The sequence below is a fragment of the Protomyctophum bolini genome (genome assembly GCF_963924005.1).
Source record: "Protomyctophum bolini genome assembly, chromosome: 7".
Lineage (NCBI taxonomy): Eukaryota > Metazoa > Chordata > Actinopteri > Myctophiformes > Myctophidae > Protomyctophum > Protomyctophum bolini.
The window spans coordinates 31,540,774-31,555,612 of NC_137868.1; the positions used below are offsets into that span (position 1 = coordinate 31,540,774).

The window sequence follows — 14,839 nt, forward strand, 5'->3', positions numbered from 1 at the left end:
AGCCGATTACGGTTTTGGAGTCGGCAAGATTGGACTCTGCACATATTTGCCCAAGCATGTTGGTGAATCTCCCACATATTCAGCACCAGTGAAGTCCGGACCGAGGTCATTGGGGTCAGGATTCCCAATATGTAAGAAATATAATCAGTCTAGGGAATTACTCCCCTCTGGACCTGATCAGATCTGCCATTAAACAAAAGTAACTTGAACCTCAAAAATAAAGTTGCAAACTGACTCATGCAATACATTTCTTTAAACTTTTAGTACTTAAATATGTCAGTCTTCGACAGACCAGTGAGGACCAGAACAGTGAATAAATCTGAAATACCAAATACTTAAAACACTTTTATTTCAAATCTTTACAGATGTATCACAACTACAAGTTATCCAGAGACTAAAAATGTGGGATAACGAACTCAATCAACTGTAACAAATACATTACCAAGTTAGATAATGCAAAGGTGAATAAACATAATGTAGAGGTACAAAAATTACAATGTGATAAGTGGCCAGAATCATGTGAAACTTATATATAGTGCCAGATAAATTCAGGCAAACTTTAAACAGACAAACCTTTATCTTTATGGATTAACATGAAAACCTAATGACAAGTGCAACTAGAACAGGTTGGAAAGCTTACATGGTTGTTTTGACCATACAACAGTACCTTTCTGCAGGATGTACACTGTGAAGCTAAGTGTTCTGAAAATAAGGGGACCTTCATCTAAAATGTAGGACATTTTGAAGGTGGGGGGTTGGTACACAAGTTAGGCAATAATGTCTTGAACAAACAGTAAGTGGACATTAATTTACAAAAGAACAGATTAAACAAAACCATGGATGCAAAGTTTAAAAAATGTGATGTTTGGAGGGAAAACTAAAAGGAAACAATCTTTCGGTTGAGTTATAAATATTCTTGATAGACATTCCTCTTCATCTTTAAGAAACCAAATGAATACTGCATGATACAATTTGTCGTAGTTGAAGACGAGTACAGCAAAAATCTTTTTTTTTCTCTCCCTCTTTTTTGACACTTTCTGAAACCCTCCCTCCATCATTCCCACTCCAAAAGTAAAATTGGGTTGACAATAAAACCAAAAAAGTTCAGTAATAAAAAAAAATATTTCTGTAGCAAGCCAAATGTTTTTCTGTTCTTCGGGCATCTAAACAAGGTGGAATCTTGGTCCGGCTCTGGCGATGATGTCACTGTAGGGCTCAGTCTGGGCCACCTCGATAGCTTGCTGCTTCTTGAGGACCAGGAAACTGTAGAACTTGGCAGCTGCTTGCTTCCTGTTGTTGTTCCGGCACAATTCCAACAGGCTGACATTATCTTGCTCGGTCTTGGCCATGACACGCTGTTGAGAAACAAGCACAAGGAGCAAAATTAGAATAGTGCTGCCTTGTTCAAAGGGAGCAGGTTGGTTGTCGGCTCAGAATTAGAAATCAGTTTTATTGTCACATCACAGATTTACAAAGTAAAAGAGTGGATGAAATTCATGTTTGTGCATAGTTCCCATCGTATAATGTTTTTGCATAGAAAAGAAAGGGAAGAAAGGGCAAGTGGGGAATGGAGTACAAGAAAAAAACAGTCAAACATAAACATGAGATAAGGTATAAAGGTGCGTGAGCATAGCAGGTGTGTCAAAGCAATATCTTCTCAGTAAGGGCATTGAAGGCAGACATTTTTTTCTTTTTAACTTGAATCCATCATGACACTATGAAAATGAAATAAATCCCTACAAGACATTCAGTCTGATGAGATCTCCCTGTCACTCAAGCAGAATGTGCAAAATAGAAGGAGGTGTGCATGTGTTTGCGCATACCTGGAGACCATGGAGCATCTGTTGGGTTCTCTTGTTCCATCTCTTCTCCTCCTGGTCCTGGTCTCCTGTCTGCTCTTCTTCCTGAGAACAACAAAGAACACACTCTTCAGCACAAATCAGACAAGACAAGACAGCAACACATCACAAATAAGGCGCTCATCTTCCAGATATAAAGTTGTGAGAATGGCAAAAATGTGTTGTCATGATCAGCACCTCCTCCTCGTCGCTTTCACCGTCCTTCTTTCCGTCTTTTTTCTCGGTCAGCAGGTCGAGTTCGGGTATGAGCTGGGTGAGGTTGAGGGTGGTCTCCTCTGGAGGCATCTCCACCTGAGGCATGTCTATCGTCTGGGAGAGAACAGAGTTGTCGGCTGGCTGCTGCTGCAACTCTAAGGGAGTCATCTGAAACAGAAGCACAGGACATTTCAGTTAAGACAAGCGGTTGCTCCTTTTCTGACACGTGGTACAGTAAAACATTAAGGCTAAAAGGATAACACAAAAAAGTCCTGGAGACTTGTTTCCATTGTATTCAATTAATTAAACATTGTATAAAAAAAACACAAACACTATATGCGTATATATATGAGTGTGGTTGCTGCCGCAATCGCTTATATAGGCCCCTCACACTAATTTTGCTAGCCAATTACAATGTCACATCACCCCTGTGATCATGCGTATGCGTTAGTAATTTGGCGGGGATTTATCCCCCAAAAAACACTTTTCTGCAACAAACTGTTAAACTTTTCTTATTTGCGGGGGCCCCTATGGATGAAAATGGAATTGCTTTTAGCTCTTGGTTGATTAAACCATCTGCGAAATTCGGGGTGGATTGGATGTTTGGTTCATGATAACTCCAGAAGCCGATTACGGCCGAACGATATGCACTATCAAAGTTCTGCCTGTGGTGTTTAAATCGGATAGGTCCGGAGATCATGCGTACCAATCTTTGGACAAAATGTGTAGGAGGAGGAGCAAAAGGTGTGTTTTGGAGAAAATTCAAATTTGGTGGAAATTCTTTCCTGGCAAAATACAAGCACACGATGAAGCCGGTCCATTGGACATGTGGGAGGAGTAGTGCGGCAAAGTATCGCTCATTTACAATAACAATAGTCTGGTTGCCCTAATTACATTACTTGATTCATAGTACACTAGTGTCTAAGCCAGGGGTTCCCAACCCTTGTCGTGCGCGAACACCCTCTAGTCTAGGGGGTGCAAGACATGAAAAGGGCAATGGTGGTTTTACAGTGTTATTTAACACAAACGGCAAAATGCGGTAAACACTGTTGTAAGGAGATGTACAGAGCAGCTGTGGAGTATACAGCAGCTGCATGTCTCTCAGTGCAGTGACATTCTGTGATTATTTGCCATAATCATATTAAAAAATTATCATTTTCAACGAGACTGAGCATTGTGGGGTGAGTCAGCTAGGCCAGGAGTTAACAGGGGGTGCACAGCCGAAACGGTTTGGGGAGCGCTGGGCCCAAGCAGTGGACTGCCATGGGAGAAGGAAAAAAGGATGTATCCTAATTGCATATTAGAGAACAAAAGGAGAAAAAAAACATTTCCAAGTGTAGTTAAGAACATTTCAAATCCCCACACCAACAAGAATTGCATTAAATAAAACAATTCTACCATTTTGATACACTGGAATTAGAAAATAGATTCAATACATCAACTGTAGTGTCATAACAGTTGTCACCAACTCAAAACAGAATAAGATTACACAAGCTACCTCAAGCATAATATGAAAGCGGGAGATACTGTACTTACAGGCAGGGTGGACTCTTTTTCGAGGGCCTTGCGTTTAGTGCCACGGGGGGTTGAGGGAGGAGGCATGATGGTCTCGTCCAGGGTCGTCCTACTACCCTCAATTGCAGAGGCCCCCAGCATACTGGGCTCCTCCATGATAGTCTGGTCTGAACCGGAGTAAGAACAGGAGAATTTTAATGACAGGAAGAAGAGTGAACTGAAGACATGGCTGTGTTCTGTATTGAAAAAGCGGGGTAGCGTTTCATTGACTTAATGGCAAGATGGCCACTGTGTGAAGGGTGAATTCTGGGATGAGTGATTTAAGCAGTCACTCCTGGCCTGAGTCAATGTACAGTATTTCGACTCTGAGCAAGGTGTGACTACACACCTGTCCATCGGGTTAATGCACGTCATCCCCATAAACATTCAGGGAGAAAGACAAGGCCGTCCCCCTGAATGTCATGAAAGCTGGATATCTGGCATGGCAAGCAGAGTGTGGTCTCATGGGAATAAAATGAACAGTACATCTAAATATGAGAGAACAGGTGGATTAACAAGCAGCCACATAGAGGAACAAGTATAGTCTAAATCCAAATTAAGAATGACAATGAATGACAAAAACAAACAACTTCAAACTGAGATATGGAAGACATTCTCAGTGGGAGTCACTGTGTTGTGTTCACACCACTTACTAATTGTGACGCCTCAGTCCCTTCTCTAGGGAATCTCTGCATCTAATCTAGTCTCTCTCCCTTGACACATCTATCCTGTGCGGTTTGGGTGTAGTTTCCCCTCTATGGACCTATCCATTTTCCCTTTCTTGTGCATGCAGACTTTAGAGATGTAACTTGGGACACCATCTCATCTATTTTCTTTCCTTTCTCCCCACCCTCACTCTCACACACACACACTCTTACCGATAACATCTCTGTGCTGACCCATGACATCTTCGCGGGGCACGTCAGGGTTCTCCAGCTCTTTGAGGAACTCATCCAGACTGTCAGCTTCACCTCCCTTCCGCCTCTTTCTCATCTCATCTGGCACCAGAGGTGTCAGGCAGCGGGTGAACATCTGAACAGAAATTAGAATTGAAAGAAATGAAACCTCAAAACATGTGCAAATTCATTGATGAATTCCCCTTAAGGGGGAGAGTGGCCTGCTGAATTATGCATCAATAAATCGTTTTTTTTTATTCTTGACAGCTGAATGTGGGCATGACAAGAAAGACTGAACAAGATATTGTGTAGTTTCAAATGTTTCAATTCTTTTAAAAATAAATGTAGTTTTAAACCCCCCAGACAGAACAGAATTTCAGTTAAAAAATATATGAGAATTGTAATTCCCCTTTCTCCTGTGCTGAACCAGCACAGGAGCACACACACCATACAACCGCTGAACCCTGCTGTATGGTGGTCTAATATCTCACACACTCACTTTGAGCAGCCTAGGGTTCCAGAGTGGCTGTGCCGGGAGAGAGAAAAGCTTCTCGACTCCTCCAGTCTCCTTCCACATCATCAGCTTCTTTGTGGGAGGAGCCAAGTCTAGGGTGGTGACGATGTCAGAGTAGTCAGACAGTTGGGCTCTGATGGTCTTACTGTCCAGCTCCTTCACGCTGTCCACAATCAGTTTCCTCTTGCGCTTCGCCTTAGTCTCTTTCACTGAAAAGAGTTACACATCAACATTGATAAGTTCACTCTTGCCATTTGTTCTTTTCCCACAGGTGATAGAAGAGGGACAGTACAAGTCGACTACATGTTGTCATTAAATTAAGTGAGAAGAAATAAATAGTGTTCTTTGCACTGCATTCTACTTTCTTTTTAGAGAAATAAGGCCAACCCAAAAAATACTGGTACTAATGTGAAATCAAAAGAACTTAATAGCAGTATTCCATCCAAAAATCACACCCGTGTGAAGTGAGTCCTGAAAGATACATAACGTCAGTCTTACCCAATACCCAAACATTCTGTTGTATGAAACAAACTGCTGTACTTTATACCTTATACTAAGCAAACTATGAGGTATAAAGTACAGCAGCCTTTTGTTCATACAACAGAAAGATTGGGTATTGGTTAAGACTGACGTTGTGCATCTTTCAGGACCTTACACTGCTTTGTCTCAACCATCACTCTATGGCTCTGGTCTCAGCCACCGCTGTGTGTTTTTTGACATTCCATTTTTCTCTAACGTTGAATGTTGCCAATACTGTTGGAGCAGCCATAAACTACACAGGTTCATCCCGATGTTCTGGGCATCTTTGTAAAGCGTTTTTAGCGTTTGTAAAAAGCAGGTAAAAGAGCAGACTAACATCAGTCACTGTACCATTCAATGTAGTAGAAGACCTGTGAGTTTACACCGCAGATATGTCGTCTCCCCCTACAGGAAATACATTTGCCGCGACCATGAGACCCGTTTCTGAATTTGTCTATAGGGGTGGTTGCACCACTCAAACTCCACCCACTACCACCTCTTCAAACATCCGCAGTAGGTCTCACCAGTGATGTCTATGGGTTCCAGGGCGAAGGCCTCCTCCTCATTATGAACCAGGGTAGTCTGTTCCGTTTGGTCTGCCATAGCAGGCAGGGGCTCAGCTGGACCCGAGCCTGGGCTATCTGGTCCGGCTGAACACATGCAACAAGAGAAGTTAAATGGTTAGATTTAACTGTCTGGTATGGTGGGCATTTTACAGGGTCTCCCAGAGCTCTTTGTAGTCAAGACTTTATACGATAGCCGTAGCAAGACTTGTCAGTGACCTTGGCTGAGAATTTTGATAATTTAAATGTACTTGTAATGCATGAACTGTCACGCAGGTTTCGAAGTTGTTACAAAAACATAATGTACTATAGCAGTATTTGAGTGTTAATGAAGGGCGCACCAGTGTTTCCATTGTTTATTTTCATCCTTTTAAGATGAGCATCAGTATACTAGAATGTCAGCATATCAACTACAGTACGTGAAAAAAGAATCCCACTCAACTCTATTCTTAACATTTCAAAATATTTAAATATGCCATGACACAGCCAGAAATCATCATACTTGATTCAACATATCACGTGACGCCAAAATCTAAAAGGCTGGATATTGATTGGTGTTTACAGTAGCCAACGGGACGAGATTACAGGTTAATGTGTGATGGCCTGCATCAACATGTGTGAATTCTATCGAGGTGAAGAAACAGACTGGCACATTTTGAAAACAAGGATTTAAACTAGCAGCTGTAGATTTAGCAACTAACATGACCCATTTATCAGATCAAATGAAAAGGATGTTTACAGACAAACGGCAAGAGACAACGGATTCTCCATTACTCCTCCGCCACCTGTGTCAGCTCTCCTGACGGCAGAGCAGCCAGCTGTGTGACGAAGGAGTAGTACCGCTATCGTCAGCAACAGGTCTCTGCTGCTCCCAAACAGTAGGAATAGCTTGTTTATGTATGTTGTAGTTGTCTGTCCATCTACAACTGCTCATTTAAATATTATAATAATGTACTGTAAATATAATAATACACTTGAGGTTGTGCTGTACTGGTGTGCTGATCTTTGACCCAGTGCCAATACATCACAGTATACTATTATGTATTATTGCTTAGATATATTACACTACATAGAATAAAACACCCAATTTGTCCATACGACCTAGAAGATTTGCCTATGTTGTGTGTAGTCAAATATGAAATATGAAAAATGCTTTAATTACGGGACTGGAGGTTGTCAAAGTCGTCTTCATCATCATCTCCGTGGTCAGGAGGCATCATGACACTCTCTGTGATGGCTGGAGGGTCATCAAAGATACCACCTCCGTCCTCATTACTGAGCAGCTTGTCCACTGAGAGAGAGAGTAGTCGGAGGAAATATTCAGACAAGCTTATTTCAATCGATCGATCAATTTAACAACCCATTAATCCGACATTGCCCACTATTCTCTAACATGTACTTAGTTTAGACTAGTCATTGGTCAGACCAGTCATTAGTCCGACATCGACAACCATTCTCTATCCCCAACATAACCGCAAGCACGGGAGCAGCACAGTTCAAGCGGTAGTCCGACCATTGTTTCCGCATGTCGGTCTGTTGGCGGGTCTAATCTTAGGTGTTCTTTACACGAGGATCGTGTTCATAAAAAACGGCAAAATAAAGTATCATTTGCTGCTGTCATTTAGACGAGAACCGTGTCCACAGGAGGTGAAAACGCAACGAAGTGAAACCACCTCCCAGAGTGGAAATCTTTTAGAACGCCGTTTCCTATGGTCTCCATATAAACAGGCAAAACGGTGGATACGCAAAAATTGTGACATCATGGCTTACGTCAGCTCTGGTCGGCTCACCCGTGTCCTACGTTTTTACATGGTGTCATAGGCATGCGTCAGTTGCTAGGGGAAACGAACAACAACAACCATGTCGGATAGTCCGGTTTGCTGGGGGTGTGATGAGGACGCGACGTTTGTTTACTTTCTGTGTAGAAGAAGAACGGAAGTAGTTCTACGCATGCGTGACTTATGTCTATGGTTTATATATGCGCTGCGTCACACGGACCCCACAAGGACACGCGCCACCTAGCGACCTGGCATATATATGCATGCACTTTGTAGCGTTTTCATTCAAGTGTGCGTTCTCATGTAAATGGTCCAAAAAAATGAGAACGCAACGGGACTTTGACGTGTTATATGGAGATGGTCGCCGTCTAAAAGAGGCCTTAGTATGCATCCCATTAACACACAGCTCATGCGTTGTGAGCTGTAGATCTGCTAAAAAGAAGAAGTGCACAAAATAATTATAGGGTTACTTTAACCCATTTTGGGCGGGAACCCTTTTTGGTGTTTCAAGGATTACTTGCTATTGAAAAATAGCAGATCTAGCTTGTAGGTCTGCCATTTTAGAAAAATCGTGAAAATGAGGCGCAAATCTTTATAAATATTCTTTAAGAGCGAACGTTTTTAATTAAAATCTTTGCTTCTGGGAGAGTCCCTGGAACGACATATTTTCAGATCGAGGTCGGCGGCCAATTACATATATTTTTGGAGTTCGTTGACATGAAAATGTTTGAGCACCACTGACATTAGAAACATGGGTTATTTCGAAAACTGAGACCGAAAACCTTTAGAAGGCATTTGTAGAATCGTCCTCAGGTCGATTAATATATAAGTGGTTAGATTAAAGCCACCATTCCACCCCCCACTATCACTATTACACTTTTCATTCAGTGTTTGGTAATGATATATCAATATCAGACCTGAGAGGAGTGAATTTCTTTGCATTCTACTACTTATACCCCACAATCACTCACCTAGCATTCCACCATCACTGTTGCCCATGGTATTGTCCCCAAAATCGTCATACTCCATGTGATTGGACTTGTCGGGGAGAGTTGCCGGGCCGGGCTCAGCCTCCAGCAGCAGGTTAGTGGCTGTGGCACCGTGCATGAGGTCGTCCTCAAACGCAGTGGCATCACGCATCATTTCTCGATCATCCATGCCAAAGTCAGCTGAAAGATAACAGAACAGGTTGTAATTATTATTAAGATGTATGGTTTCTTAACAGCAGTGTTGCAACTAGTGTGAAGAATAGAAACGGTTCAATATAACTTTACTGTGGTATCAATACAGCCCCTCCTCCCCGACTCTCTCACCCGGGTGTTTTTTTTCTCTTATCCGCTCCGCTGAGTACCCAACATTGCTCATATTTCTATTCATGTACACTATGTCAAGATATGTCAAGATGTCATGTACGGAATCAGAAGTGCCGTTTGGAAATAGACTGGTTTCCAGACTAATTCGCTGCGTTACATGAAGCCGCCACAAAACAATGCCACGGAAAGCCCCCATAGCCGATTTACTTTGTTGTTGTCATCCTGTTAGCGATGGCCAAAGCTATTGCTAATCAACATAGCAAGCTAACGTTGCATTTCTGGTCTACATAGGAGAATACAGAAACTATTCTCCGTTTGCGCGCGTGCGTGTGTGGAAATTTCCGGATATATTTTGAGTAGGCTTGCCTACCAGATGCATTGGATAATATCCGATGATGTGGTTGACTATGGTAAGAAATAAATGAATGCTGTTGTGCTTCACAACTTTACTTTTATGTGTACTTATGTTTATAATCCAATGTTACTATGTATAATAATAATATTAAAATGCAAATAAAATGCATAATATAAATATGAATCATAAATAATGTTGCTATGAGAATGCATAAAATGCACAGCTTTTATTTGTACTTTAAATGTTAAACCTGTGGTTGTGTGGTATCGAAATATCAATACTTTTCCAAATATCGTATCGAAGTTTGAAATCCAGTATCGTGACAACACTAGTTGCAACTGAACAACTCATTGATGAAACACTGTTGGGTGTGTGGGACGGGTCTGCATGGAGAATTCTGGCAAATACTTCAGCTGCAATTTGGTGTGAATTCCAAAAAATTTAACTGCTCTTTTTGTTGTAGCAAAGGTTCCTCATTTGACATTCCTCATGTAAAAGCGTAAAGTTACACACATGAAAATAGAATGATTCTGCAAGTCATTGTGGTGTGGTCAGCATTGCCATTATATGTCCTACCAAAGTCGTTGTCCTGCATGAGACTGAGGTTGCCTACATCCTCCCGCATGGTGATCTCCTCCACTCTGCTCTGGTTCAGAGTGAACTGGGCTGCCACATCTATGTCACTGCAGGGAACACAAAATAGAGCATTACTTTGCATGACAGTAGCAAAGAGTAGCAACATTATAAAACTGACATTTTAATACAATAAAAATAACAATAATAAAATGAAGTAAAACTGTAAGAGACTAAACTTTAGAACAGAGCATCTAGTAGACTTACTCGAGGTCAGGGAGAGGTTGGTCAAAGTCATGGAATTCCTCAGGTAAGGTGATGGCATTGTAAGCTGCTTCTCTGTTCTCCTCAGGTAGATCCACCACACCTGGAAATGAAGCATGGTTTTGATACTACAATCTCACTCTAAACCAGGAAACAGATTTATGATGCCATGTAAAATTTCTGGCACCAGGCTGTAGAAGCCAGAAAAAAAAGCCATTACAGACCCTGTTGCCTTAAGTTCACACATCAGCAATTTTTCTCTTGCATACAACAGAAGAGAAAAATGGCCCATTTGACCACTGTGAATATATATATGTCTTACTGTCAATCATGTAACTTTTACAATATGAAAAGTTTTAAACAATGCAGAATACTTAACTGGTGGTATTTAGTCTGCAATTCCCCTACCTGGTCTGAAGGCCATTTTTATCTTGATGAAGGCCTCATTACAGTCAGCAAGGAGGTACTTGGCCTTCCTGTGGTAAATCCTCACCACTCCCAGTAGCAAGTGGCCTGAGGTTCGCAGCGCCATCTTCACCTGAAGAGTGGAGGACACAGAACATTTTAATTACTGCTAGCGCTTACAGTAGAACTGGGTGACATGGAAATTAATATATAGCTGATCAAATATCTCAATATCGATGTTGTGGCGGTAATATTTTATTAGGACAATAATATCAATTATTTGGGTTTATGGAAAACAGTAAAAGACTTGTCGTGTCATTATTGAAAATCCCAAAATCTAGCCTCACATCACGATATCAATATGTTTTATCACCCAGCCCCAGCTTACAGGCTAAGTCATGTATAGGATATGCATTGAGGAGTGATCGTACATTTACATTACTGACATAATGACATGCCTCATGCACATGCCTCAAGCCTGCAGCTTGGAGACACATTAGTTACCTTGGGACAGATGATGCTCTCCACACTGCTCTCCAGGTTACACTCGAAGACATGGGCCTTGGTCAGCTTCTTGTCCCAGTGGGCCGCCAGCCAAATCTTGGCTAGCGGCCCACGTTTACTCAGGACAAAGTGGGCGTAGAACATTGCCCCGGCTCCTCGGTCTCACTCACAATAGAGAAAGCCCACCTTGAAGACAAAATGTATAGGTGAATTTGTGTTTTTGAGGTTATCAGTACAAAGAGGTGACCCTTTGGAAACCAATAATAATTATGGAAAGACACTGGCCTATGAGTACCCTTTAACGACCAGTGTATTAGCCTATAAATAATGCTTGTCAAATGGGGCACACACCCCAGCTCCTACCTCCCTTCTAAAATATAAATATATAAATATAAAAAGAATAATTAGATTTTGAGGCAAAAGTAGCATACTAAGTTTTATTTAGTGATTTACAGGAGAACAGTTTGGTTTGTTTTTAGGTAGAGATCAACTAAAAACTCTCAGTTTGCAAATAGTACAATTATACAACGGTGCTAAAAGGTTTAACACAAAAGGTCTTGTTTCCATGAGCACCTTTACCTTACTAGATACGTGTTCCCATATGAAATGTAATGTTAACAGATAACTAGCACAAGTGGCTTCTGCACAATAGTTTTACATACATTGTAATTTGTGTGCCATGCATTGTTCCACAACGCATGTCTGTAATGTATACAGTACTATTGAATGGACATTTCAAAACAAGCGGCAGTCACTCTTCCAAGTTCTGAAAGTAAACAATCGAACCCCAAATTCACATGAAACTCATAGTAAGCTGCCGTACACACAAACATAAGTTGTTATTATTAAATAAACATATTCGTTTTTATCGTACCATTAAATATGGAAAAAGGCACCTTGTAAGTTGTAACGTCAGTGGGTTAAACCCAGAAAATAGTCGGCGCCATCAGATGGGACGGACCCATTGCTACAAGTGTGAACTCAACTCCTAAATAATACTATGCGGAAGACGAGTGATATTAGCACAAAACGGGACATATTTTAAGACTTTCCCTATCGCTTTCAATGAGCACGCGCGGACCATGCAAAAATAAAATATATATATAATTAAAATAGGGGGAAATAAACAAAACAACGCTAACAGGAACAAGGCGCGCGTCACAACCTGCCACTACTTTACTGTACCGTTAGCATGGTGGCTAATGGCCGCTAGCAGTTTGAAGGCCTCGCAGAGTAGAACAAACCAAAAATAACAAATCCCAAATGTGCGATGCATGCTCTATTTTTGCCTCGTGGGGAGGGGGAAAAATCAACACAACGGCGCGCAAAATAATATCGCTGCAAGTGAACTCACCGATTCGACCCCCTTTACAGTGAAATGTGAATGGTTTATGTTATTTCTCCCAGAGAATTCTCCCCTGTTGTACTCATTAAAACAGCCAAGATGGCGCCAGTCGTCTTCCTCCCGCTCACTGGAGTCCTTTTAAAATCAGCAGGATGTTTACAGTCAAAAACCCAACGCGGGGAGGAGCCATCTGCCAGAGCTTTGTGCTCCGCCCGTAAGACGGTGTCGCGCGTCTGAAAATAGCCGATCTGCAAGCTCACAGCGCGTCGCTTACGCGACACGCTGTGAGCTTGCAGATCGGTTATTTTCGTACGCTCGGACCAGTGTAGGGTTACAGCAGACGAGGATAGGGGGCGACATCGCACAGATCTTCGTCATTAATAAATCATTGCGTCTTATGTAAGAGTGAGTGAGTGAGTGAGTGAGTGAGTGAGTGAGTGAGTGAGTGTGTGTGTGTGCGTGCGTGCGTGTGTGCGTGTGTGCGTGTGTGCGTGTGTGCGTGTGTGCGTGTGTGCGTGTGTGTGTGTGTGTGTGTGAGCTGCGTGCTCAGACAGCAGACCTTCCCAAAAATGATAATATCAACAATAACAACAATGATTAATCAATAACAATATATTTTTAATGAAACAATACGGTATTAATGATATTATATAATAATAATGTATGTGGATGGTAGGTCAGATTGTGGATGTATTTTTTTTCTATTTTCTTTCATCTTATCTATCTATCTATCTATATATCTATCTGCATTTATTAATTTGTCAGTCTGTATTCTGGTCTTCCTCCCTATTCAAACCAAACCGGTCTCATACAGGCTACCAACAGAATAGGCTAAGATAAATATCCTCTTTAAGTCATTCATATCAATGTCAGTAATATGGAAGAAAATATACAGTATATACTAGTATACTGTAGATATTCATTCAGATAGAACTACTTGCTGAACAGGTGTCAAATAAATAAATTATAGTGCACAATGGCACGAGAATGTTACAGCACACCAAAGTCCTTGTTGTGTTGCACATGTGGTATAGCCAAAGTATCGATATTTTATTATAGTACAATAGAACATGAATCTGAAGAGGAGGGAAATCTGCAGGAACTCGTACACGTAGTCGGTAGTCCTATGCACCAAGAGCCCAACCCCAACAACAAATTAGAAGCAGAAATGAGGAGGAACATCATAAAGACACTGAATCATCTGGAAGCAAATTGCAAATTGGCTCACTGGATTTGTCTCAGGCAACATCTGTGTGTCTGTCTGTGTGCGTGTGTGTGGTGCGTGCGTGTGTGTGTGTGTGTGTGTGTGTGTGTGTGTGTGTGTGTGTGTGTGTGTGTGTGTGTGTGTGTGTGTGTGTGTGTGTGTGTGCGTGCGTGCATGTGTAGGTGTGTGTGTGTGTGTGTGTGCGTGTGTGTGTGTGTGTGTGTGTGTGTGTGTGTGTGTGTGTGTGTGTGTGTGTGTGTGTGTGTGTGTGCATGTGTGTGCATGTCAGTGCCTGACAGGTTATATTAAACAAGTTGATTGTGCATGGCATGTGAAACTGGGTACTGGATTGGTGTTGGTCTGCCAATTAGATTTAGCTTTCATCTGTTGAGGTTAAGGAAAGAGTATGGCCAGGTTCGGTTTAGATTATAGTTAAGGTCGCAAGTAAGGAGCAATTTGCATGACACACATTTCCACAGATTTCAACAGTACAACCTTAATTTTCCCTATCATCATGTCATGTATTCAAATACACATGCAAGCATGCAAATACTTTATATATAATGTGTTATTTGCGTACTTTAATAGTTGTGTGAAGATTCTATAATGTATGCAGCCTGATGCATTGACAGATTTTTTTTCCCTTCTGCAGCAAACAGAGATACTGTAAATTATGGCACATTTGTATACAGTTCTGCACAGTTGATTTGGAGTCTCAACCAACCAATACAGTGCTGCAGTTTCAGGCATCCATCTGTTTGAAAGATAATTTGGTCCAGACTGCGGATTGCTGCCTGCTGCTATATTAAACTGAAAGTTGATGCCCTCAGAGAATTCTCCCCATGCAATACAAACTGATTCCATGACAGAATATTACACTTTCGTGCATAGGTTTAGGTTTAGATAGGCTATTTTGTATGCACATAAGGTAGAGCCAAATTTATACTTAGTTGCATACCGTATCATGTCTCATACCAGAAATAGCAGATCTACAAGCT

General features: G+C 41.5%; 1 protein-coding gene across 1 annotated transcript; it reads right to left on the minus strand.

The window, feature by feature from the left end:
• Window positions 1-709: 709 nt before the first annotated feature.
• LOC308318446 (double-strand-break repair protein rad21 homolog A-like) lies at window positions 710-12,772 on the minus strand. Its single transcript, XM_080768002.1, has 14 exons — window positions 12,647-12,772; window positions 11,293-11,478; window positions 10,792-10,921; window positions 10,387-10,486; window positions 10,123-10,229; window positions 8,850-9,047; window positions 7,263-7,391; window positions 6,062-6,187; window positions 5,004-5,227; window positions 4,487-4,640; window positions 3,591-3,736; window positions 2,037-2,222; window positions 1,824-1,904; window positions 710-1,355 (listed from the first exon to the last, which is right to left on the minus strand). The coding sequence occupies exons 2-14, from the start codon at window positions 11,434-11,436 to the stop codon at window positions 1,164-1,166; spliced, it is 1,917 nt and encodes a 638-aa protein (XP_080624128.1). The 5' UTR covers window positions 11,437-11,478; window positions 12,647-12,772; the 3' UTR covers window positions 710-1,163.
• Window positions 12,773-14,839: the final 2,067 nt, after the last annotated feature.